The 27,353-nt window shown below is 51.5% G+C and overlaps 1 protein-coding gene across 1 annotated transcript; it reads left to right on the top strand.

Moving 5' to 3' along the window:
* On the top strand, nt 1–27,347 carry RAB44 (RAB44, member RAS oncogene family). Its single transcript, XM_039912744.1, has 14 exons — nt 1–232; nt 6,360–6,471; nt 7,828–7,999; nt 9,228–9,374; nt 9,976–10,066; nt 11,880–11,975; nt 13,007–13,198; nt 13,940–14,019; nt 16,274–18,408; nt 21,025–21,106; nt 21,419–21,533; nt 23,823–23,924; nt 24,208–24,284; nt 27,053–27,347. The coding sequence occupies exons 1-14, from the start codon at nt 29–31 to the stop codon at nt 27,141–27,143; spliced, it is 3,696 nt and encodes a 1,231-aa protein (XP_039768678.1). The 5' UTR covers nt 1–28; the 3' UTR covers nt 27,144–27,347.
* Nucleotides 27,348–27,353: the final 6 nt, after the last annotated feature.

Here is a 27,353-nt window from a genome sequence, read left to right as displayed (position 1 = left end):
AAGGACCTAGACACAAGGAGGGGACACCATGGAGAGTCAGAAGGTTCCTCGGAGGGCCAAGAAGCTGGGCTCCAGCCGCAGGCGGCAGACCAGAGGAACCGGAAGCTCCGAGGACCAGCCTGGAGAACGGGGTGAAGAGTCCCTGCCCTCAGAGGTGATGGAGAAGCTCCGAGATTTCTTCCAGGCCTGTGATGCCGACCGAAAAGGCTTTGTCACCCGGGAGGACCTGCAGGTGAGACCGTGGCCCTGGGTCGTTGGGTCTGGATGTGGCTTCTTGGTTTTAGTCTGGGCTAGGAAAGAACCTGCCCGTTCCTTCTGGGTTCTAATATGGCGGGGCCAACAGGGCCATTTCCCTCAGGTGTGTGTTGAGGGGCCTGGTTGTTGTATGGATCAGTTTGTTGGGCCTGAGACACTGCGGGAACCTGGAGACAACTTTACTAAATTCCACCTCCTGACTACTCAGAATTTCTGCACCATTGTTATTATTATTATTATTGTTATTATTATCATCATCAGTGCTTAGAACAGTGCTTGGCACATCTCCCTCCTACCCTTCCTTTCCAAACTCCTAGAACGAGTCATCTACACTCGCTGCCTCGAATTCCTCAACTCCAACTCTCTCCTGGACCCCCTCCAATCTGGCTTCCATCCCCTCCACTCTACCAAGACTGCATTCTCAAAGGTCACCCATGACCACCTTCTTGCCAAATCCAATGGCTCCTACTCTATCCTAATCCTCCTCGACCTCTCAGCTGCCTTTGACACTGTTGACCATCCCCTTCTCCACACCTTATCTCACCTTGGCTTCACGGACTCCGAACTCTCCTGGTTCTCCTCTCATCTCTCTGGCCGTTCATTCTCGGTCTCCTTCGCGGGCTCCTCCTCCCCCTCTCATCCTCTAACTGTAGGGGTTCCTCAAGGGTCAGTTCTCGGCCCTCTTCTGTTCTCCCTTGGTGAACTCATTCACTCCCACGGCTTCAACTATCATCTCTGTGCAGATGACACACAAATCTACATCTCCTCCCCTGTCCTCTCCCCCTCCCTTCAGGCTCGTATCTCCTCCTGCCTCCAGGACGTCTCCACCTGGATGTCTTCCCACCACCTAAAACTCAACATGTCCAAAACTGAGCTCCTCATCTTCCCTCCCAAACTCTGTCCTCTTCCTGACTTCCTTATCACTGTGGACGGTACGACCATCCTTCCCGTCTCTCAAGCCCACAACCTCGGTGTCATCCTTGACTCGGCTCTCTCGTTCACCCCACACATCCAATCCGTCACCGAGGCCTGCAAGTCTCACCTTTACAATATCGCCAAGATCCGCCCTTTCCTCTCCATCCAAACAGCTATCTTACTGGTACAGGCTCTCATAATATCCCGACTGGATTACTGAGTCTGCCTTCTCTCCGATCTCCCTTCCTCCCGTCTCTCCCCGCTCCGGTCTATTCTTCATTCCGCTGCCTGGATCATCTTCCTGCTGAACTCCTCTGGGCATGTCACTCCCCCTCTTAAAAACCTCCAGTGGTTGCCCATCGACCTCCGCGCGAAACAAAAACTTCTCACTCTAGGCTTCGAGGCTTTCCATCACCTCGCCCCCTCCTACCTCTCCTCCCTTCTCTCTTTCCATTGCCCACCCCGTACGCTCCGCTCCTCTGCCACTCACCTCCTCACCGTCCCCCGTTCACGCCTATCCCGCCGTCAACCTCTGGCCCACGTTCTACCTCTGTTCTGGAATGGCCTTCCTCCTCACCTCCACCAAACTAACTCCCTTCCCCTCTTCAAAGCCCTACTGAGAGCTCACCTCCTCTAAGACGCCTTCCCAGACTGAGCTTCCCCTTTTCCCTCTACTCCCTCCGCTCCTTCTCTGCTACCCTCTGCCCTCTGCTCCCTCTCCCTTCCCCCCTTCACCTCCCCTAAACTAAGCCCCCTTTCCTTCTGCTCCTCCCCCTCCCCTCAGCACTGTGCTCATTCGTATATATTTTATTACCCTATTTATTTTATTAATGAGGTGTACATCCCCTTGATTCTATTTACTGTGATTAAATAAGGTGTACATCCCCTTGATTCTTGTTTTTGTCCGTCTGTCTCCCTCGATTAGACTGTAAGCCCGTCAATAGGCAGGGATTGTCTCTATCTGTTGCCAAATTGTACAATCCAAGCACTTAGTACAGTGCTCTGCACATAGTAAGCGCTCAATAAATACTACTGAATTGAATAATAAGCACTTAACAAATACCAAACACTGTCCTAAGCACTGGGGTAGATATAAGTCAATCAGGTTGGCCACAGTCCCTCTCGTGAAACTCACACTCATCCCCATTTTACAGATGAGGTACCTGAGCCACTGAGAAGTTAGGTGACTTGCCCAAAGTCACACTGCAGACAGATGGCGGAGTTAGGATTAGAACTCAGGTCCTTCTGACTCCCTGGCTCGTGGTCTATCCACTAGGCCTCGCTGCTTCTCTACATACCTAGGGCCTTGGAGATACCCCCCAGTAGTGATTACTGAGCAACACCATGTGGAGATTATTGGATTTAGCCCTTGCAAATATACAGCAAGAGATTTGGCCCCAGATCTCTAGGTTCTGACAATCTAATGGGGAGATATGCAGATCAAAACTGATAAATGCAATAGGTAAATCGGTATCAGAGAATAACCACAGCTGATGTGAACTAAAGATGGGAAAGAAATAAATAACAAATTAACAGTGCTGTGGTGGGTCACATCGAAGGCATTGCCTGGAAAGAAGATTTGTCGGGGGGGCTCCTGGAGGAGGTGAGTTTTTAGGAGAGCACTGAAGGTGGGGAGAGATGCGGTGAGGCAGATTTGAGTAGGGAGAGAGATTTGAATAAGGAGGAAGGTTTAGGCAGCGGGAAAAGCATAAGCTGGCATGATCAATGGGTTAAAGGTGGGAGATTTGTGAGCTCAATCAATTGCATTTATGGAGCATTAAGTGGGTGCAGAGCACTGGGCGGTGCAATACAACAGAGTTGGTAGGCCCGTTGCCTGCCCGTAGTCTAGAATGAGATCCAATTAGAAGGTGAGTTTGGGAGGATTGAAGAGTGTAAGCTGGGGTACAGTGGGAGAAAAAAACTGAGGAAAGAGGGAGACTGCTGATGGGGAGATTTGAAGTCAGTGCTCAGGAATTTTTATTTTACGTGAAAAGAAACAGAGATGATGATGATGATGATGCAGAATGATATAGCTATTGGAGGGGGTGTTTTTTGGGTGGGCAGTGATATTTTCTGAAGAGTGATTTTAAAAGATGATGCCTGCAGTTATGTGTAGGATAGATTGAACCAATCAATGGCATTTATTGAGCCTTTAAGGAAGAGAGAGACTCAAAGCAGAAAGAACAGTAAGGAGAGCATTGAGGTGACCCTTCAATCCATAGTATTTATTGAGCGCTTACAGGGTGCGGAGCACTGTACTAAGCGTTTAGCATTTATAGTGTACTAAGCGTACACTATAGCAGAGTTGGTAAACACTTCCCTGAGGATATAAGGGCTTGACTGAGGATGGTCGCCTTAAAAGGAAGAGCGAAGGATGGATCCAGAAAAGATTACAGTGGGAGAACCAACAGGGCTTAAAGATTGACTGGGTGTGGGAGGTAAATGATAGAGAGGAGTCAGAGATAATACCAAGGTTGTGAGTTCCTGGTATAAGGAGGATGGTGATGCTGCTGACAGCAGTGGGAAAGTTAGGAGGGGGAGGAGAAGGTTTAGGAGGGAAGGTGAAGAGTTCAATTTTCAATCTATTGAATTCAAGGGATCGGCAGGCCATCTGGAGACCTCCTGGAGGTCGGAGGAAATGGAAGATTAGAAAGTGGGTTGGGGAGGATGGGGGAGAGGGGTAGATTTGGGAGACATCTGCAGAGAAGCAGCATGGCTCAGTGGAAAGAGCACGGGCTCGGGAGTCAGAGGTCATGGGTTCGAATCCTGGCTCTGCCGCTTGCCAGCTGTGTGACTGTGGGCAAGTCACTTTACTTCTCTGTGCCTCAGTTACCTCATCTGTAACATGGGGATGAAGAGTGTGAGCCCCACGTGGGACAACCTGACTACCCTGTATCTACCCCGGCGCTTAGAACAGTGCTCTGCACATAGTAAGCGCTTAAAAAATAAACAAATAAATAAATTTAAAAAAAGAGAAGAGGGTTGAAAACCTGAGCGGCGATGAGTTCTCTGAGAGAATTAAGATAGATTAAGAGTAGAAGGCCCAGAAATGACCTTTGTGGGACCCCCACAGTTGGAAAGCAGACTGAGAAGAAGATGTCAGAAAGCACACCAGGTCAACAAAACCAAAATTGGAGACAATTTCTCAGACGAGGGAGTGTTCTATACTTTCAAAGTCACCTGAAAGGTCAAGAAGGACTGGGACAGAACCCATTAGATTTATTCAGAACAAATTCACTGGGAGACAGAAAAAGTGCACTACTCTAGTATCTCGAACACAGTATGCATTTATGCAAGACAACCCAGCCGTCAATCGACCAATGGTGTTTATTGATCACATACTATGTGTAGGGCAGCGTGGCTTAGTGGCAAGAGCATGGGTTTGGGAGGCAGAGGAGAGGGGTTCTAATCCCGGTTCTACTATTTGTCTGCTGTGTGACCTTGGGTGATCACTCCACTTCTCTGTGCCTCAGTTACCTCATCTGTAAAATGGGGATTAAGACTGTGAGCCCCACATGGGACAACCTGATTACCTTATATCTATACCAGTGTTTAGAACAGTGCTTGGTACATAGTAAGGGCTTAACAAATACTGTAATTATTATTATTATTATAATACTAAGCGCTTGGAAGAGTACAACACAACAGAATTGGTAGATACTTTCTCTGCCTACAAGAAGCTTGCAGTCTAGAGGGCTTAATACATGGATACAGGCACATCTTTGAACCACAGGAAAACTTCACTTGGTTGGAGATTTTGGAGAATAATAATAATAATGTTGGTATTTGTAAAGCGCTTACTATGTGCAGAGCACCGTTCTAAGCGCCGGGGTAGACACAGGGGAATCAGGTTGTCCCACGTAGGGCTCACAGTCTTAATCCCCATTTTACACATGAGGCAACTGAGGCACCGAGAAGTTAAGTGACTTGCCCAAAGTCACACAGCTGACAAGTGGCTGAGCCGGGATTCGAACCCATGACCTCTGACTCCAAAGCCCGTGCTCTTTCCACTGAGCCACGCTGTAATCTTGGTAGAGTCGAGGGGTTCAAATCCCAATCGCTGGGGGCTGAGAAGAGGGTGTGTCAGTCAGTCAGTCCGTCTATTGCATTTATTAAGCAATTACTGTGTGCAGAGCACTGTACTGCATGCTTTAGAGAGTTCAATATAACAATATAACAGGCACATTCCCTGCCCACAGTGGGTTTACAGTCTAGAGGGGGAGACAGACACTAATAGAAATAAATAAATTACAAGGTAATTCAACAGGACTTGGCACTGGCACGGAGTGCATCAAACTTTAAGGGGCCTGGGACAGTGGAAGCCCGAGGTAGGGAGAGAGAATAAGATCGAAGTTCAGAAGTTCAGCCCCTCCTGCCTCCCCTGGATCACATGCTCCCTCCTCCTCCCAGCCCCACCTCATCACTCCGTGCAGGACTCTCGCTCCAATATGGCTAAAGATTACTTGGGTTAGAGCGGCAGCCATGAAAGAAGTAAAGGCTGGACGGTAAGGAAAGCCGGGCAGGCCTAACAGCCAAGAGGCGCCTTCTAAAAATTGGAGGTCTTCATGGGAGTGATCGGAGGGCTATCCCCTGACCCCCAAGCTGCCCCTTGGCCCAACTGGTAACGTCCCTCAGGTCTCTCTTCTCAAAATGGCAGGGGGGCCGGTGGTCAACATCCTCAGAAACATTCCATTTTAAGAACAAGAAATAATGAAAGCTCAAATGAGAGATGAAGCAGTACTGGAGGCTAATCTACATGCCTTGCCCAACTAACTTGAGAAGCAGGGTGGCCTAGGGATAGAGCCCAGGTCTGGAAGTCAGAGGAGCTGGGTTCAAATCCCAGCTCCACCACTTGTCAGCTGTGTAACCTTACGCAAGTCACTTCACTTCTCTGTGCCTCAGCCACCTCATCTTTAAAATGGAGATTAAAACTGTGAGCCCCACGTGGGACGGGGCTGTGTCCGACCTGATTACCTTATATCTTCCCCAGCACTTAGAACAGTGTCTTGGTTCAGGCTGGGTTTCCCCTGATGTTTCCCAGAGTTCTCAGCATTACGAAGCCTGCACCGGGGACCCAGTGAGCTGCGGAACCGTGTGAGGAGATGCCTGGTTCCCACGCTCCCTCTGTGGTCCTCCCAGGGAGCTAAATCAGCTGGAAACTAGCCCCCAGACTCACTTTTTCCTTCCAGAAAGCTGAGTTGAACCTGCCAGGAAACACCGAGGAGCTGGCGCTGGTTTTTGATGGGCTGGACAAGGAGAAGAAAGGCTACCTGACCACTGAGGAATTCACCTCAGGACTCGGTACGTCCTGGGTTGGGGCACCTGGGAGATGATGGTGGGAAGAAGTGGCGACCAATCAATCAATCAATCAATCGTATTTATTGAATGCTTACTGTTTGCAGAGCACTGTACTAAGTGCTTGGGATAATACAGTAGCTTTGGTAGTCATGTTCCCTGCCCACAAGGAGCTTACAGTCTAATAATTGTGGCACTTGTTAAGTATTTACTATGTGCCAAGACTGTACTAAGCACCAGAGTAGATACAAGATAACCAGGTCAGACACTGTCCATGTCCCACAACAAGATAAAGGATTAAATGTAGAATTGAACAAACATATTTACAGAAGTTTGAGAATGACTAAAGGCGCTATATGATTTAGAATTCTGGAAATGAGTGGGGGAAGGTTTGCTGGAGGAGGTGGGTGTTAGCCAGGATCCCAAGCATCTCCTCCCCACTTCCCATCCCCAAGAGAGACTAGTGGTGTTGGGGTACTGGCCTGGAGCGTAACTGAAGACGTGCATTCATGAATAGCTGTGGGTCAAGCCCTGTGTTAGCCCTGGGATAGATACAGGATAATCAGATTGGACACAATAAATAATAATAATAATACTAATTGTGATATTTGTTCAGAACTTACTGTGTGCCAAGCACTGTACTAACTGCTGGGGTGAATACAAGCAAATCTGGTCGGACACAGTCCCTGTCCTATGTGGGGCTCACAGTCTCAATCCCCATTTTACAGATGAGGTAACGGAGGCACATTGAAGTTAAGTGACTTGCCCAAGGTCACACAGAAGACAAGTGGCAGAGCTAGGATTAGAACCCACAACCTTCTGCCTCCCAGGCCAATGCTCTATCCTCTACACCCGGCACGGGGGTCAGGGGTTGTAACCCCAATTTACCGATAACAATAGTAATAACGATGGTATTTGTTAAGCACATACTATGTGCCCAGCACTGTTCTAAGTGCTGGGGTAGACACAAGGTAATCAGCTTGCCCACGTGGAGGTTCCAGTCTTAATCCCCATTTTACAGATGAGGTAACTGAGGCACAGAGGTCTTCAGTGACTTGCCCAAAGTCACCCAGCTGATAGGAGGAAACTGAGGCCCACGTGAGCAGATAAGCTTCCCGAAAGAGTGAGAGTAGAGGGCGAAGTTCCCCCGACACATTTCCCCGCACCCTGGCTCCTGGGGCGTTTAGATCCCATCACTGGACTTTTCATTAATTCATTCATTCAATCAATTGTACTTATTGAGAGCTTACTGTGTGCAGAGCACTGTACTAAGCGCTTGAGAGAGTACAATACAACATTAAACAGACACATTCCCTGCCCACAACAAGCTTACAGTCTAGATTTTTGCCCATCTGCCCCTAGGGAACCTCTTCGGCTCCCAAACCAGGACCCACGAGCACCGCAGGAGGAAGACGGGCTCCAAGAGGGCTTCGCTGCCCCACAGGTTACTTCCCCTGGAAGAAGCCGACAACGAGGAGAGGGCCTGGTTTCTGTCTTTCATGGAGCAGATGGGCGCCAGCCACGTATTTCCCGAGTAAGACCTGGGCGTCAAGCCGGAGCCGCGGCCAGATTTTGAAAAGTGATGAGGCTGGGGACTCCCGACGGGGTGGGCTCCATTCTCCCCTTTGAGGGTTGGAGGACTGGATCTGTGCCCTCCAGGGTTTAGCGGCTGGGTGGAGAGTGTGGGCTGAGGCCTGTAGTCAGTCTCTCCTCCCAGCAACGGCACAGAGACGTCCCCTAACCCAGCCCCTTAGAGGGAGCTCAGCCCACCTACCCAGGCCATGCCTGCTTAGGGGCCAGTAGAGGCTGGGGATGAGAAGCATGTTCAGGACCACCCTCCCTGGGCACTGGGCAACCTTCAACCCTCTTGCGTAAAGTCCTGCCGAGTGCTGAGGGCACTTTTCTGCAGTTACAAGAAGCACCACTCTCTCTTCCGCCGGGGCAGAGGAGCCCATGGTGAGAGGTGCATCTCCTTTGCGTGGCCCATTCTCTTTTTTAATGGTTTTTGGTAAGCACTCACTATGTGCCAGACACTGTACTAAGCAGTAGGGTAGATCCAAGCTAATCAGGTTGGACCCAGTCCCTGTCCCACATGGGGCTCACAGTTTTAATCCTCATTTTACAGATGAGGTAACTAAGGCACAAAGAAGTTAAATAATAATAAAGATAATAATAATTATGGCTTTTGTTAAGCACTTACTATGTCAGGCACTGTACTAAGTGATGATGATGATGGTTTTTGTTAAGCTCTTACTATGTGCCAAGCACTGTTCTAAGTGCTGGATAATACCCAGCTTGGGTTTGTTATAGCGCTTTTATTACCAAAGCGCTCGCTGAAGCGGATATAAGCAAATTGGGTTGGACACGATTCCTGTCCCATGTTAGGCTCATAGTCTCGATCCCCATTTTACAGATGAGGTAACAGAGGCCCAGAGAAGGGAAGTGATTTGCCGAAGGTCACACAGCAGACAAGAGGGAGAGCCAGGATTAGAGCCCATGACCTCCTGGCTCCCAGACCAGTGCTCTATCCACTAGGCCACTATGCTGCTTCTCTCATTTTTTGTTGAACCTCCCAGAACTTCCCAAGTGTTTCTTTTAGGTTAACGTGACCTGGCTAGGAAATGCCACAATTTGACGGGCAGGCCCGCTAATGGCAAGAACAGGATGGGACCCCTTGTGTGTGGGGAGCTGGGGGGATATTCTTGACCCCCTCACTCCTCCTGAAGCCCGCCCCCGCCCTCCCCACCCTCTGCCTCTCCCAGTCAGGATGAGATCTGGCAGCTGTGGAGGAAGCTGCGGCAGGAAGAGCCCCAGTTAGCGGGGAATTTGGAGGGGTTCCTGGCCAAGATGACAAGCCGCATTCGCGCGGCACGAGAAGAGAAGGAGGCTCTGGAGGTCACCCTGAAAAAGTGAGTCTGGCCTGCACAGAGGAGGCGAAGCGTTTCGGGATCTCTGAGCTGGAGAGGATAGCCTCAGGCCTAGCCCCTGGCCACGGCCTTACCCCTAGGCCCGACCCTGGTCCGGCCTGGGCCCACTCCAGGCACAACCCCAGCCCCGGCCCCAACCCCAGCCCCGGCCCAGCCCAGCCCCATTCCAGTCATAACCCCAGCCCCAGCCCCGGCCCCAGAACTGGCCATGGTGTTTCTCCCAGCCCTAGCCCCTGACCGTGGCCTTAGCCAGGCCCGGCCCCAATCCCTGCCATGGCCTTGCCCCGCCCTGGCCCCAGCCCAACCATACCCCTCGCCACAACCCCAGCTCCAGCCCCAATTCCTGCTCCAGTCCCACCTCCGGCCTCAGCCCCAGCCCAACTGTAACACTCTCCACAACTCCAGCCCCACCCCCTGCCCCAGCCCGACTCTCAGGCCCAAACCCATCCTCAGCCCAGCCATGACCCCGGCCGCACCCTCGGCCCCAGCCCAGCTCAGCCCTAGCAGCAGCCCCAGTCCCAAACCCAGCCCTAGATTCAGCCCCATCCCCACCCAAGGGTTCTGGAGTTTCTATCTCTTGCAGGCGCGACGCTGACCACCACCGAGAAGTCCAGCAGCTCTATGAGGAGATGGAACAGCAGATCCAGAGTGAGAAAGAGCGACTGCAGACTGTGGTGGGTTTTCACTCTGGGCTACCTCCCTCCGAGGGCAGAATGGGGCACAATCTAAAGGGGGTGAGAGAGAGAAAGGGAGAGAGATAAAGAAAGGAGTTGCAGGGGACGCTAGAGAAGCAGCATGGCCTAGTGGATAGAGCACAGGCCTGGAAGTCAGAAGGACCTGGGTTCCCAGCTCTGCCACTTGTCTGCTATATGATCCTGGGCAAGTCACTTCACTTCTCTGTTCCTCGATTACTTCATCTGTAAATTGAGGATTAAGACTGTGAGCTCCATGTGGGACAGGGACTGTGTCCAACCCTATTAACTTGTATCTACTCCAGCGCTTAGTACAGAGCCTGGCACATAGTAAGTGCTTAACAAATACCATTTTTAAAAAGGGAGAGAAAAATTCACTTTTTAGTTTGAAAAACTTCCAAGTAAGCCTCCACAACCACTTAGCCTGTCTGCATGTCTCCCACGACCAGATGGGATGGTTTCAAAATATGGAAGTTGAGAAGGCAATTTTACAGGATAGAATTGCTGCTTCCCGGACAGCTGTAAACCAGCTCCAGGGAGTGTCTTTCTCTTCCTTGTGCCCTGGCCCCAGGAGCGGCATCAGCCTTCCAGCGGTCCCTGTTGCTGTCAGGTGGTCCCTAGTGACTTCAAACTGACATCTTTTCAGCCCAAGACCTTGGAGAAGTTCCAGCTTGGATTTGACTCCTTCTGGTTTCCCTGCTGTGGCTTTGCAGTGTGAGAGAGTGTGTGTGGGGGGTGTGAGTGAGTGCGTGGGAAGGAGAGGTTCCCGTTCAAAGGGTACCGAGTGGGTTACTAGAGGGAAAGGTGGGGATGCTGGATAGTCCATGCTATTTACCATGGCCTTCCCTCCCACCACCGAGGGTCCCTGCTCCTAGGAGGCTCGGTCGGTCCTGGGATAAAAGCTACTTTCTTAGCAGGCTTGGTCAGTCCTGGGATAAAAGCTACTTCCTCACTCCCGATGTATCTGTCTCCAATCCCTTCTCCCCACTAAAACGCTGAGACCGGGAGTCCCCCAAGGGACAGGGACTGCGTCTAATTCCCACCTTTGGATTCTCTCCCAGAGCTTAGTACAGTGCTTTGCACTCAGTAAGCTCCTAATAAATACTGTTACTACTACGTCTTATGCCGTCGAGTCGTCTTTGACCCATAGCGATACCATAGACACCTCTCTCCCAGAACACCCCACCTCCATCTGCAATCATTCTGATAGTGTTTCCATAGAGAAATCCAGAAGTGGCTTACCATGGCCTCCTTCCACACAGTAAATTTGAATCTTCACCCTTGACTCTCTCCCCCATGCCACTGCTGCCCAGCACGGGTGAGTTTTGCCTTGTAGCAGATGGCCTTCCACTCGCTAGCTACTGCACAAGCTAGGAATGGAATGGGTAGGCCTCTCCCTGACTCTCCCTTCTGTAATCGAGACTGGTAGAGGACTGGGAATTCTTCAGGTGTGACCCTGAGAGGGGACTACTACTAAAAACGATTAATAAATATGACTAAATGAGTGCTACTATACTATTATTATTACTGTTACTCCTTCTAACCATCCTCCAAGCCAATACTGGGGACCGAATACTGGGCTACATGGATCACTGGTCTAACAGGATGAGGGTATCCTCTTAGTCTGAGTCCTAAACAATCGATCAATCAATCAGTGGTATTTATCGAGCAGTTACTGGACGGGGGCACTGTGCTAAGCTCTCAGGATAGTGAGATTCAACAGAGTTGGTAGACACGTTCCCTGCCCCCAAAGACCTTACAGTCGAAAGGACTTATGTTTCCTCCTTTCTCCCAGAGTGACGCCCGGAGCCTGGTCTACGACTCGGAGATGCAGAAGGCCCTGGAGGCCAAGGAGCAGGAGGTGGAACACTTAGCCGAGGGCCACCGAGCGGTGAGACTTCTCCCCTGGGAGGAAGGGGAGCCCCAGGAGCCCCAAGAGACCACGAGGGGCAGAGTTCGGCCCTTCAGAAGAGATGGAGATTCACCTGTGATTTTTCAAGCACCTTGCTTTTATTCAGCTCACTTCCAGGTGGGCCAGAAGCCCCCCTGGCTTCTGACCTATCACCCCCCCATTTCCCCACCTTCAGCCTAGGAAACGTACAGTCTGGGCTCCCCTAAGCTTTCCCAGTTGACGGACCCAAGCTTCAGCCCTTTCAAGGGCGCTAGCAGTGAAGGGTTGGGGTTCCATGAGCAGTTGGGACTAGGGAAGAAGCCGGGAGGGCGTTTTCCTCACAGGAACCCCCAGAAACCTGCTCCTTGAAGCCTGGTCCTGAGATACGCCAGGCTCAATTAATCAATGGTATTTAATGAGTGCTTACTGTGTGCAGAACATTGTACCAAGCTCTTGGAGGAGTTCAATATAACAGGGTTGGTGGAAATGTTCCCTGCCCCTAGTGAGCTTAGAGTTTAGTTCATTTAATCAATCATATTTACTGAGCATTTACTGTGTGCAGAGAACTGTACTAAGAGCTTGGGAGAGGACAATATAACTATATAACAGTAGACACATTCCCTGCCTCCAACAATCTTTCTTTGCTCATCTCTGCCCCTTCTCCATGGGCCTTCCCAGAAGTTTGGATGGATTGAAGGGGCATTGCCCAAAGAGAATTAGAGGCTTAGGTGAGGGACAAGGGAACCCTAAGATCCTCTGGATTCCAAGTGTGTACCCCAGACCCCACATCCCCGGGGATCTCTGGGCCAGGTAGCCGCTTTGAGCTTCAAAAAAAGAAGGCAGAAAGAAGCATCTGTTTTGAAACCATTCTACCCAGGATAGGCCACCCAATGTTGATTGCTTTACTGGCGCCCTGTCCCAGACCATCCTGGATCACCTCCATCCCGGACCAACCCGGATCACCCCCACCTCCCCAGCCCCGGCCTTCCTTGCCCTCCTGATCGTCCCTTCTTCCCCTGGCCCCCCGGCAGCTGGAGGCCCAGCTCCACCAGCTGAGCAGCACGAAGCACGCAGCCACCGCCGAGAACCTGCAGCTCCGGGAGGCGCACAGGGACCTGGCAGGGAAGCTGGATCTCATCCGAGGGCAGCTTCAAGAGACCACCGGGCACCTGGGAGCGGCGAGGGCCCAGGTGTCATGGCAGGGGCCGGAGGAAACCAGGCAAGTTATCTGGGTGGCTGCGAGGCGCCGGGGCAGTGGAGGCAGATGCTGTCTCTGCATGGTGCCCTCGCTCCCTGTTACCCACCAGGGCCCAGATGCTGGGGAATGGAATATTTCCAGAAGGTTTACCCCAATTTGTTCCATCCTGGCCCTGACCCTCCCCTGAGTCCTGGGCTGCACGCCTATATACAGAGGCTGAGGGATTGGTGGAGGGAAAATCCTAACCTAATGCCAGGGATGGGGGCTTACTTTATCTTCAGTTTACAGCACCAGTCTGAGGGCTCTGAAGATGGTTTCCTCAAGATTCAGGTAGTAAACTCCTGGCATGACGCTTGGGGAACCCAGCAGAAGAGGCCCAGAGTTGGCTGGCTCTGTGCCCTCCCTCGCCCTCCCCTGCCCTCCCCTCCTCAGCTTCTTTGCTTTGCTCCCTGAGACTGGTTCTATTCCCCCCCGCCACCCCAGCCCTGGTTCTGCCCCATCTAGCTTCTCCTCTCTCTTGTCTGACACAAAGACAGATGGGCAGGTAGGAGGGAGGATGGGCAGACAGGTTGACACAATCCCAGCCCCTCTGAAGCTAGGGGAGTCCCACCTCTGCCTTTCAGTCCCCTAGATCCTGGCATCTCATGATCTTTCCTCCCAGAGGGTGGGACACGGGGAGGATCCAGGTGCTTGCAAACCAGGGGAATGGGAGGGAGGGGGAGGCGCTAATTCCCCCCACAGCCTTCTTCCTGGCTCCATCTCCCAGGACCAGCTTCCTGCAGAGTTGATGTTCCAAATAGAGGGGGAACAGAAAGGGGACGTGGTGCTGACTGCTGACCAGCCAGGGTGAGTGGCGTCCCAGCTGGAAGGGGCTGGCGGAAGAGGAGTGCCCAGAGGGGTCTGCCCTAGCCCGAGGGTGGCTCCGGGACTGCTGGCCAGTCCTGGGATGGCCTTGGTTCCAAGGCTGGAGAATCCTGAAGGGGAAGGGGGAAGAGTTGGGCCCAGAGACCACCCAGAAGGGAATTTCTGACTAACAAATCTGCTCCACCGGAAGAGAATTTCACCCTCTGCTCAGTTCACTGAAGGGCCGTGGAACTGGCCAGCTCCCATAGTAACTTAAGTCCTAGACAGTTAGCCCGACTTGTCCTGATTCATGAATGAAGGGAGAATCGAAGACAATGTTGGTGACAGATGGGAATCTCATTCTGGAGCATGTTGACTATTGGCCAGAAGGGGCAGCTGGCCCAGGCCCATCATCACAGGGGTCCCCCATCTCTGGAGACCCAGCAACATGACAGCCTCGTCCCCACCCCTGTTTTTAGCTCTGTCAAGCCGTGGCTGTGTGTGTGGGAGCGGGGCCGACTTGGAGATGGAGGGTTCCAAATTCTCTGGGGAGGGCAAGTGGGTGGGTGGGAGAGAGCAAACTCTGCTCAGGAGGGGCCTGGGCTCAGTGCCTCAGACCCAGTGAGTTTTATCTGGCTGGACATGGCTGGACTGAGCTGTGGGCTCAACATGGTGGCCTGAGAGGAGGAAGAGGCTTCCTAGGGCCCCTGCTCTAACCCCCAGACCTCTGCCAATATGTTTCTCTCTCTGGGAGCTTGACTGGATTCCTGAATCTCCCTCTTCCAGCTTTGAGCCCCTTCCTTCCTCCCCTCCAGGTCCCCCAACTCCACTTCTGGTCAGATGCAACTTCCACACAGGCCCAGCCTCTCCTACTCTAATTTTTTTTTAATGGTATTTGTTAAACACTGTGATAGACACTATACTAAGCCCTGGGCTAGATACAAGCTAATCAGGTTGGACACAGCCCGTGTCCTACATGGAGCTCATAGTCTTAATCCTCATTTTACAAATGAGGTAACTGAAGCACAGAGAAATGTAGTGACTTGCCCAAGGTCACACAGCAGACAAACTGGGGAGCTGGGATTAGAACCTAGCTGGAGAGAAGGAAGAGGGCAGGCCCAACATCCCCTACGCTCGGAGAAGCTGACAGGGAGGCTTTGCCACCTAACCGGAGTCACTCGGTGGCAGATGTGGGCAACTTGTCCCCCAGCCTGAGGCTCTGACCTCGAAGGTCCCAAAGGATTGGTCTCCAGCAGGAATCCCTAAAGCATTTGTGGGAATGTTGGAGGAAAACAGAGGGGACTGTCCAGCCGTGTGGTTGGAGTGGGGTGAGGTCGGCGGTCGCCGAAGCTGGCTTCGGCTCTGACGGACTTTGAGATCTTTGCTTGGAAAAGGGGGTAGGGAAGGTCTTAGGGTGTGTGCAGAGTGACTCAGAACCCATTTCCCCTTTCTAGGCTGCCTCTCCCTGCAGCCACTTGGCCAGCTTCCAATTTGAGGCCCCAGTCAAGTTGGCTATCCCATCGTGCCCTCCGAGCGGCTTCCGTCACCGCTCCTTCTCCTGTCTGTCTGGAGCCTGGGTTGCCCCTCCCCACTGTCCCAGGGGAATGAGAATGTTGCAGTGCTGTTTTTTGGTTTTGTTTTTGTATTTTTATGGTATTTGTTAAACATTTACTCTGTACCAGACACTGTTCTAAGCTCTGGGGTAGATACAAGATAATCAGGTTGGATACAGTCTCTGTCCCACATGGGGGTCACAGTTGTAATCCCCATTTTACAGATGAGGTCACTGAGACATAGATAAATTAAGTGACTTGCCCAAGGTCACATAGCAAACCCTGACCCAGAAGCAGGTCTTCTACCAACGAGTCCCTCTGCACGGCTCCTGGCCGGGCTCGGTGGGAATCTGGCTCCGGAAGGAGCCGTCTCTCTTCCCTCCCCATCAAATCCCAGACTTTGACCCAATCAAAAGTGGCATCATTCCTTTCCTATCCCAAGACCTGATTAGGCACTGGGAACGACTTCTGGATGGTCAGCGTCAGGGGACTCGAGTGGGAGATCTAGGAGGCCTGGACGGCTCCTTCCCTTGGGGGTGGGGGGCGGTCTTCAAGACCTAGGGCCACCCTCCCGTCTATTTGTCTTTCTGTCCACATGGACTAAGGAAAGGCTTTCCTGGAGGCAGGGGAAGGGACAGGATGACCGGTGGAAGGCCACTCATCGGCTACCCCCCCGAACCTCTCCCCGGATCCTGTTTTTGCAGAGCCGCCCACGACCCCGCTGCTGTCTCAGAGAGGAGCCCTGGCTCCCGATCCCGCGTCATCTCCATAGAGGAAGATCCACTACCCGAACTATTGGGGGAAGACTGGAATCAGCTGCTGACTCAGTTTTCCACCCCGCCCCAGAGGAAAGTTCTGGACCTGCAGGTGTCCTGGAGCCCTCCTCCCAGCCCGAGGGGTACCCTTCCTCCTTCTCCTCTCCCTCGTGTCGTCCGCCAGATCTCCATTTCCGAACAGAGCCCCCGGCAGCAGAGTCAGGAAACTACTTCAGCACAGGAAAGGTTTTCGGGAAACACCTTGGAGCAGGTGGAAAGAGTGGGGATTCTGAAGGAGCCCAGTCCCGAGGGGGAGCTCAGCTCTGAGTCACAGCCCAGTCTCAAGCCGGAGCCCAACCTTAAATGGAAGTCCAAGCCCGAGTCAGAGTCTAACCTCGAATTGGAAGCCAACCTCGAACTGAAACCCAGCTCTGAGTCAGAGCCCAACCTCAAACTGGAGCCCAACCCCGAGACGGATTCCAAGCTTGAACCGGAGCCCGACCCTGAGCCCAACCTCAAGCCGCAACCCAACATCGGGCCAGAGCCCAGCTCCAAGTCAGAGCCTAATCTCCAACTGGAGTTTAACCTCAAACTGGAGCCCAGCTCCAAGAGAGAGCTTCGCTTCAAACTGGAGCCCAACCTCGAAATGGAGCCCAGCTCCAAGTCAGAGTCTATCCTCGAACTGGAGTCTCACCTTCAACTGGAGCCCAAACTCGAACTGGAGCCCAGTTCCAAGTCAGAGCCTAATCTCGAACTGGAGTGTAACCTCAAACTGGAGCCCTGCTCCAAGTCAGAGCTTAACCTCAAACTGGAGCCTAACCTCCAACTGGATTCCAGCTTCGAACCAGAGCCCAGCTCCAAATCGGAGCCTAACCTCCAACTGGAACCCAATCTCGAACTGGAGCCCAGTTCCAAATCAGAGCCTAACCTCCAACTGAAGCCAAGCTCCCAGTTGGGGCCCAGCCCTGAGAAGACACTTCAGCAGGAAGTCCAGCAAGACCCCATTGGGGAGAGTGTGCAGGCAGCTGTTGATAGGCCGGCGAGGCCGGTAGCAGCCCCCAGCAGAGGGAAGGAACTCTTTTCGGATTTGTTACCCAGCTCCCAGCCAGCAATGCCAGAGCTGGGGCACCCACCTGTCCTGGCCCCGGGGCAGAGGCAGCATCCGGTGGGCCAGTCGCCAGAGGCGCCAGACTTGGCGATGCCCGGGCATCCCCCTGCGGAGAGCGGAGGACCAGGGGCCAGGCAGCCCTGGGAGAGGGAGACTCTCCCCGATCCCGAAATACAGGCCGCTCAGACCTGGGGAGCCCGGCAAGGAGAGGGGGCTGGTTCAGATGGTTCCCTGCCTGGATTTCTCCAGGCTCCAGAAGTCTGGGGACGGGGAGCCTCAAAGGAAGGAGCTCCCGGGCCTGAGAGCACAGCGGCCCCCCTCAAGCAAGAGATGTGGGGCGGAGTCCTGGATCCCGAGGGCGGTGATATCTCCCATCTGGATGAGCAGCCGGTGAGCTCTGTGTCGGTCAAGGTGGCTCGGACGCAGGAAGCTGCGCTGGGGGCGCCACCCCCAGCTCCCAAGCAGGACACCCCGGGCGAGGGAACTCTGGAAGAAGAAACTGCAGATCTGCAGAGGGCTGAGCCTGGGGGGCCTGGCTTCCCCAGAGAAGACTCTCTCCGGAGAGGCTTTCCTCCCCGGGAAGTCCTGCCCGAGGGTGGACCTGAACAGCCAGGTCCAGGAGAAGCCGTTGGCATTACCCCAGAGCGGCTGTCCGGGCTGGGCCCCGAGCCCCAGGCCAAGATCTCACAGGCAGATGGAGAGCGTGGGGTTGCCACTGTGGATCTCCCTGGCCAGGGCCAGAGACAAGGAGCCTCCGCTGGACCCTCACAGGAAATGAACCCCGGATCCACAAAATCCAGGAAGACTCTGCCTGGACAGGATCCCCAGGGGCCAGGACTCCTCTCCAAGGAGCTAGGGGTGGACCCTGACTATGTGTACCACATTCTGTTCGTAGGAGATTCAAATGTGGGCAAGTCATCGTTCCTGCACCTCTTACACCACCACACCTTTGCCTCCGGTCTGATGGCCACTGTCGGTAAGAATTGGCGCGGACCCTGGGGAGTTGGCCTGGACAGAACCTGGAAACCCACCTTCTCCGCCTCCAGGATTCATATATCCAGACACCCTCCATTAAGCGGGACAGTCTCATGTTTTCTCCTGGGTTGGCAGCAGTGAGGAAGAAGTAACAGACCCATAATAACAAGAACAACAAGAACAACAGCAACCACAACAATAATAATAATAATAATAATGATATTTGTTAAGTGCTTACTATGAGCCAAGCACTGCAGTAAGCATTGGGTAGGTACAAGATAATCAGGTTGGACACAGTCCCTGTTCCACACAGAGCTCACACTGATAATACCTCCACTCAATACTCCTTCTTTCCTTTCTCCCTCTCTCTCTCTTTCTCTCTCTCTATGTATTGTATTTATTGAGCGCTTACTGTGTGCAGAACACTGTACTAAGCGATTGGGAGAGTACAAACTGCTGGGAAGCAGCATAGCATAGTGGATAGAGCATGGGCCTGGGAAGGTCCGGGAAGGTCCTGGTTTCTAAACACGGGTTCACCACTTGTCCGCTCTGGGGTCTTGGGCAAGTGACTTCACTTCGTTGTGCCTCAGTTCCCTCATCTGTAAAATGGGGATTAAGACTGTGAGCCCCATTCAGGACAGGGACTGTGTCCAACCTGATAAGCTTGTAATCTACCCCAGCTCTTAGTACAGTGCCTGGCACATAGTAAGCACTTGACAAATACTGCAATTATTATTATTATTACAACAGAATTGGTAGACATGATCTCTGCCCCCATTCAGTTTACCGATCTGAATATTTTGCTCCGAAATCAGTAAGACTCAGGATCCAGTCAGCGCAAACACCAAAACCTCCCCACCATATTTCAAAGAGCAATGTTTTGCTATAGTTTGAATGAAATAAGTGCAATAAAGCCAAGAAGACTGTAAATTTAGCTTGAGCGAGCTGAATTTCATCTCAATTAATCACCTATATAGGTTGCGCTTCAACATTTCCAGTTAGTGAACAAGAACATTCAGTTCTCCTTAAAGGTGGAGGCTGCCTTCTCACAGAATGCACATTAACTAAAACTTATGCTTTGGTACTCACCTGTTCCAACATTGAACGTACGCGAAAGACTGCTTCCCCCAACATTCCAGTGAGCCAAATTCAAACACGCTCTTGTGTTTGTGAGGACATCCCCTCCAATTTAGACCACGAACCCCATACGAGACATGGACTATGTCCTACCTGATTAACTTGTATCCACCCCAGCGATTAGTATGGTGCCTGGCAGATAGTAAGCACTAACAAGTGCCATTAAAAAAAAATTCTAAGTGTAGTGTTCTAGCCAAAACTTGTAGTGAAAACGAGTGTTTTGGCAGAATTGAGCTTCTGTGTGCTACAACTTGGCAACTTACATGTTCTTATTTTTGGTTTTCCTGGTGAAAAAACTTGGACAGAATGTTGATCTGCTTAACACCCAGCGAGTGTGTAGTCTGGGATTCTAAAATAGAGCCAGGAGCCCTCTCTCTCTCTATCTTCCTGATCTACAAAATTGTGATTAGATCGTGAGCCCCTGGAAGGCTAGGGAAAATATTTAACTCTTATTTGTGCCTTTTTATCCAACATTTAGTACAGTGTTCTGCACACAGTAAGCATTTATTAAAAGCTACTGGGAGGCTGGCCCTGGAGGATCTATTCGAAGCCTTAGGGACCCTTTCTCTGCCCCCTCATCACTCCAGAGAACACTGACATTTTGCCCAGAATAGATTGTCTTGAGGCTTTCCGTTGAAGCCATTTCCCATTCTCTCCCCCAGCACAGGGGGTACAATGGCTTCTGACCGCCACCAGGAAGCAGCTGCTGCAGTCACTCCAAGGTCCCTCACTTCCTCTTTCTTTTATGATATTTGTTAAGTGCTTACTATGTACCAGGCACTATACTAAGTGTTGGGATCAGTTACGTGCTTATCAGGTTGGACGTAGTCCCTCCCGGATGGGGCTCACAGTCTTAATCCCCATTTTATAGATGAGGTAATTGAGGCACAGAGAAGTAAAGTGACTTGCCCGAGATCACACAGCTGACAAGTGGTGGAACTGGGATAATAGTGATGGTATTTTTTAAGCTCTTATTATGTGCCAAGCACTGTTCTAAGCGCTGGATTAGAACTCAGGGCTTTCTGACTCTCAGGCTCATGCTCTATCCACTGGGCAACATTTCTACTTCCTTCACTTCTCAGCTGGGGTTCTCCCCCATCCAGGCCCCCAGTGTGGGGGTGGTAACAGATGAACCCTCTAGACTCTAAGCTCATTGTGGGCAGGGAATGTGTCCACTTATTGTTGTAGTGTACTCTCCCAAGCATTTAGTGCAGTGTTCTGCACACAGTAAGCGCTCGATAAACACGATTGACTGACTGACTGACTAACCCACCCAAGGAAAGGCCAGGGCCCAGCCCAGTCATCCCACAGCTCAGACGAGTTGGAGAGGGAAGGGACAAGGGAAGGTCAGGGCCTCAGGGCAGATTCCTCTTCTCACTCTGGCTCATCACTCCACGGTGGGCGGACTGGCAGCCCCTGGCATTTCCTTCCCGTGGGCTGCCCTCTGACCTCTGACCCTCCAGTTCTCCTTGTGCCCTAGGGTTGGATTATCGCATCAAGAATCTGCAGGTGGATAACAAGCATTTTGCTCTGCAGCTCTGGGACACGGCAGGCCAGGAAAGGTAATCTGGGGCCAGGGAGCCATCCTTTTCCTGGGGACATGGGGTTCCGTCAGCGGTGACCCCAAGAGTAGAGAGAGGAAGGAAAAGGTCACGGGGGTCAGGAGGGTGGTTAGAACTCGTCAAGGTCACAGTCACATCTGCCACACTCTCCCCACTTCCAACACCTTTGGCAGGCGGGCGGGAGCCGGACCATTTTGCGGATTGGGAAACCGAGGTCCAGAGGGAGCAGGAGAGCACCCAAGGGCGGCCCAGCAAGGCAATGATTGGTTGGGCCCTGGGTCGGCCACAACCTCTCCCGGGTTGTCCCTGCAGGTACCACAGCATGACCAAGCAGCTGTTCCGCAGAGCCGATGGCATCGTGCTCATGTATGACGTCACCTCCCAGGAGAGTTTCATCCACGTGCGCTACTGGCTGGATTGCATCCGGGTGAGGGGGCCTGTCTCCGAGAGCTGACCCCCGTGAGAGCCGCGAGCGGGCCTGACTTCCCGGCTTGGCGGTGGTCCGGCTGAGGAAGGAGCCCGGGTGACCCAACAGTGGCGTGGGTGGGAACGGGCTGGATTTATTAGGATGCAACAACCACTCAGTATGATCCCAAAGCTAAAGTCAATCACTCAATCGATCAATAGTATTTATTGAGGATTTACTTTGTGCCGCACACAGAGCTAAGGGCTGGGGAGAGCACACTACAGTTGGTAGATAAGATTCCCCTTCAATCAATCTATCAGTGGTATTTACTGAGCTCTTACTATGTGCAGAACACTGTACTAAGCACTTGGGAGAGTACAATACAGCTTAGTTAGCAGACACGTTCCCTGCCCTATCCTAAAGGAGATTTCCGTCACCTGCCATTCCTTCCAGAAGGTGACTTTTTAGCAAGCAATTTGACTCAGTTACAATGGAAGGAAGCTGAGAGAAGCACTAGGGAAACAGTATAGCTCAATGGATAGAGCACAGGCTTGGGAGTCAGAAGGACCTGGGTTCTAATTCCCACTCTGCCACATGTCTGCTTCGTGACCTTGGGCAAGTCACTCCTCTTCTCTGGGCTTCAGTTACCCCATCTATAAAATGGGGATTAGGAGTATGAGCCCCATGTGGGACGGGGACTACGTTCAACCTGATTAACTTGTATCTGCTTAGAACAGTGCTTGGCATATACTAAGTGCTTAACAAGTACCATAATTATTATTATTTTTATGAAGAACATGGCTGTCTTCAAACAGTACAGCAGTGTGGTACTTGGGGAAAAACCCTATGTCAGTTCATTAACATTGCCTAGAGAATTAATAGTAACTGTTTAGTATCATAGTTATCCTGTGATAAGGGAAACTATGAACTTTAGGCAGTTCTAAACTCAATCCCTGAAAAATGGTATTAAACAGAAACATGGTGCAGATGGTCTAAAGAAACTTAAAATGTAGCTATGGCTGTTTCCACTGCTTCTGAACCCTCTACCCCCACTTTCCCTTGTTCACCGCTAAAACAACGGCTAACACAGTGGGATTTTTTGTTACAGAGGGTTTTTAAGACTGTAACTGTTGGGTTTATAGTGGGAATGACCAGACTCCCTCTGGTCACCATTTCCATCACCCAGGACACATTTGTGGCCACCTGATGTGTCCATCCTGGAGATCTTCACTCTGACAGCTGGGTCCCTGGTGGCCCAACTACCCAACTCTTTCTTCCTTCTTGTCCTGGATCCAGCCCCCAGGCCTGTCCACACATTCCCAGAGGAGAAGGCTAAAGATGATCACTTGGGCTTAGGGGTGAGGGGATAGGAAGACCCACCGTGCCTGTCGTCCCTGCTATATCGTCAGTGCCTTTTGGGCAGGGATCAGTCTGCTTATTCTATTGTATTCCCCCAATCAATCCAACATATTTATTGAGCGTTTACTGTGTGTAGAACACTGTACTAAGTGCTTGGGAGAGTAAAATATAGCAATATAGCAGACACATTCCCTGTCCACATGAACTTAGAGTCCAGAGGGGGAGACAGATGTCTAGTGGATAGAGTACTGGCCTGGGAGTCAGAAGGACCTGGGTTCTAGTCTTAGCTCCACCAGTTGTCTGCTCTGTGGCCTCGGGCAATTCACTTAGCTACTCTGTGCCTCAGTTACCTCATCTTTAAAATGGGGATTAATGCTGTAAGCCTCATGTGGGACCATGGTCTGTTTCCAATCTGATTAGCTTGTATCGCCCGCCACCCCGCATCCTTAGAAGAGGCTAGACACAGAGTAAGCACTTAACAAATGCCATCATTATTAATAAAAATAAATTACAGATATGTACATAAGTGCTGTGGGGCTGAGGGAGGGGTGAATAAATAGAGCAAATTAGGGTGGCGCAGAAGGGAGCGGGAGAAGAGGAAATGAGGGCTTAGCCGGGGAAGGCCTCTTGGAGGAGAGGTGCCCTCAGTAAGGCTTTGAAGTGGAGGAAAGTAATTGTCTGTGAGATTTGAGGAAGGAGGGCATTCCGGGCCAGAGATAGGATGTGAGTAAGAGGTCGGTGGTGAGATAGATGAGATTGAGGTGCAGTGAGAAGGTTAACATTAGAGGAGTGAAGTGTGCGGGCTGGGTTGTAGTAAGAGAATGATGCGTTGAGGTAGAAGGGAGAAAGGCGATTGAGGTGATTGAAGCCCCAAGGGCTTAGTAGAGGGCTCTACACCTAGTGGACTCTCAATAAATACCTGTGATTGATTGATGAATGTCTTGCTTCCAGGAAGGATCGGGTGAGGGGGCCATCATTTTCCTCCTGGGGAACAAGATGGACTGCACAGAGGAGCGCCAGGTGTCCACGGAGGCCGGGCAGCTTCTGGCAATGGTAAGACTCTGGGGCCCGTTCCCAGATAACCGTCACTCAGAAAACGAGAGAAGCGGGGCAGAGAATGTTACCAGAGCAGGTGAGCGCAGCTCAGCGTGGGATGAATTGGTTCCTCACAGCACGTTGTCTTCCGGCCCCCTTCTGCGGGGGCACCCGGGAGCAAGCAGCTTGGGGATGGAGCCTCCGAGGACACGTCTCCTCCACCTCGCTCCTGCTCCTCGCTGCTCCCGTCTGCTGCCCCACCCGCCGGAGGCCTGGCCCATGTGTCTATCTGGTGTTTCAGGAACTCGGGCTCTACTTCGAAGAATGCAGTGCTGCCCTGGGGCACAACATCCTGGAGCCCGTGATTAACTTAGCCAGGTGAGCAGGACCCAGAATTCCCAGTCAATCCATCAACAATCAATGGGATCTATTGAGCACTTACTGTATGTAGAGAACTGGACTGAGCACTCCCAGCCCCCAGAAATTCCCAGTCACATCCCACTCCATAGGAATCCCAGAATCCCTTCCCAACCAGATATTACCAGCTCAGCTCCCATCCGAGGGGTTGATCCTGTCCCAGCCCTTGGCCATGACGAAGCTCATATGAATCCAAGAAAAAAAGGCACTTCTAGTTTCATTCAGTCAATCTAAGCCATCATATTTACTGAGCACCTACTGAGTGAGTAGACCACCATACTAAGCACTTGGGAGAATATAATAGAATAAGTAGACATCATACCCACTCTCAGGGAGCTTACAGTCTAGCTAATAATAATGATGATGGTATTTGTTAAGCACTTACTATGTGCCAAGCACTGTTCTAAGCTCCAGGGTAGATATGAGCTAATCAGCTTGTCCCACGTGAAGCTCAAAGTCTTAATCCCCATTTTACAGATAAGGTAACTGAGGCATAGAGAAGTGAATAGACTTGCCCAAAGTCACACAGCTGACAAGTGGCAGATCCGGGATTAGAACTCACAACCTCTGACTCCCAAGCCCGTGCTCTTTCCACTAATGATAACCATGGTGCTCTGTACCAAGCACTGTACTGAGCACTGGGGCAAGCGCAGGATAATGAGGAAGGTCCCAGTCCCTGTCCCACACAGGGCTCACAGTCTCAGAGAGAATAATAATAATAAATGATGGTATTTGTTAAGTGCTTACTACGTGCCAAACACTGTTCTAAGCACTGGAGAGGGAAAGAGGTATTGAATCTCCATTTTACAGATGAGGAAACCGAGGGGCAGAGAATTTAAGTGACTTGTTCAGTTAAATAACAAGCAAGTTTTCCCCGATTCATTCCCAACAGTCCCAGTTTTGTCATTACGATAGCTGTCCTCAGTACTTACACTCATACATACTTATATATGCATGTTTGTGTATACTATATAAGGAAGCAGTATGGCATAGTGGAGAGAGCACGGGCCTGGGAGTCAGAAGGTCATGGGTTCTAATCCCAGCTCTACCCCTAGTCTGCTGTGTGAACTTGGGCGAGTTACTTCACTTCTCCGGTCGTTCATTCCCTCATATGTAAAATGGGGATTAAGACTGTGAGCTCCACGTGGGACAGGGACTGTGTCCTACCCAATTAGCTTGTATCCAACCCAGTGCTTAGAACAGTGCTTGACACATACTAAGCACTTAACAGATACCACAGTTATTATTATTATTCATTCATTCATTCATTCAATCGTACTTATTGAGTACTCACTGTGTGCAGAGCACAGTACTAAGCGCTTGGAAAGTACAATCTGGCAACAGATAGAGACAATCCCTACCCAACAATGGGCTCATAGTCTAGAAGGGGGAGACAGACAACAAAACAAAACAAGTAAACAGGCATCAATAGCATCAAAATGGATAAATAGAATTATAGATATTAATAATATAAACAGAATAAGAAATATGTACAAATATACACAAATGTTGTGGAGTGGGGAAGGGGGTAGAGCAGAGGGAGGGAGTAGGGGCGATGGGGAGGGGAGGAGGAGCAGAGGAAAAGGGAGGCTCAGTCTGGGAAGAGCTCCTGGAGGAGGTGAGTTCTCAGTAGGGCTTTGAAGGGGAAAAGAGAGTTAGTTTGGCGGATGTGAGGAGGGAGGGCATTCCAAGCCAGAGGTAGGACGTGAGCCGGGGTTGACAGCGGGACAGGTGAGAACGAGGCCCAGTGAAGAGGGGAGTGGCGGCAGAGGAGCGGAGTGTGCGGGCTGGGCTGGAGAGGGAGAGAAGGGAGGTGAGGTAGGAGGGGACAAGGTGATGGGCAGCTTTGAAGCCAAGAGTGAGGAGTTTTTGCTTCATGTGATGGTTGATAGGCAACCACTGGAGATTTTTGAGGAGGGGAGTGACATGCCCAGAGTGTTTCTGTAAGAAAGATAATCCGGGCAGCAGAGTGAAGTATAGTCTGAAGCGGGGAGAGGCAGGAGGAGGGGAGATCAGAAAGGATGCCGATGCAGTCATCCAGTCGGGAAATGATGAGAGACTGTGCCAACAAGGTAGTGGTTTGGATGGAGAGAAAAGGACTGATCTTGGTGATGTTGTGAAGGCTGATGTTATTATCATCCTGAAAACTGTAAGCAGGGAAAGTGTCTACCAAATCTATTATATTGTACTTTCCTAAGCCCCGGTTGCATCAGCCCAGCAGCTGCTCTTAGAACTTACATATTTGACTTTGCCCTCAGCATTTACCTAAATATTATATATATACCCTGTGGACTGTAAGCTCCTCATGGGCCAGGATGGCATCCTAAAACTCTATTGTGTTGTACTTTTCCAAATCCTTAGTCAAGTGCTCTGCACAGAGTAAGCCCTCCCAAAATACCACTGATTCATTTATTTGTACATTCAACTGTTTGTCATCCATTTCAACCTGACATGTTTGTAGCACTTTCCCGGCACATCGTTATTCTTCTCCCTCCTGCTTCACTTTCTGTAACTCATGTGTCAGTCTGTCTCCCCCGAGTAGGTGGTAAAACCCTAGGGGGAGGGGACTCATGCTCTTGGAGGTCCCTCTCAGTGTTCAGGGCAGTGCTCTCCACCCAAGAGGTGCTCCATAAGTACCTGTGAGAGAAGGCAGGCTTCCAGCTTTTAGTGGGCCGGGCCGGGCCGGGCCGGTGTCCCCGATCCTGAACAAGCTTCGTATCGCCCCGTAGGGCTCTGAAGGCTCAGGAAGACCGACTGAAGGGGGAGCTGGTGACGCTGGCCTCAAGGGAGCCCAAGAAGAAGCGAGGCTGCTGTCCATGAGCTGCAAGCGGTCGGCGGGACGACTCAGATCCCCCCATTCCTAGCCCTTCCAGGCCCCGGCTCCCCATCCTTGAAATACTCTGCCTCCCAGGATCCAGATGGGAATCTCTGAGACCCCTCCAGCCTGAAAAGCCAACAACGTCCCCACTCTCTCTCCTCCCACCTCTCCCCCATGGGAGTCCAGTAATAATAATAGTAATTGTGATATTT

Source organism: Ornithorhynchus anatinus, chromosome 7, assembly GCF_004115215.2.
Source record: "Ornithorhynchus anatinus isolate Pmale09 chromosome 7, mOrnAna1.pri.v4, whole genome shotgun sequence".
In the NCBI taxonomy this organism is placed as follows: domain Eukaryota; kingdom Metazoa; phylum Chordata; class Mammalia; order Monotremata; family Ornithorhynchidae; genus Ornithorhynchus; species Ornithorhynchus anatinus.
The sequence above is the reverse complement of the archived record's forward strand: the minus strand, read 5'-3'. Positions and strand labels throughout refer to the sequence as shown.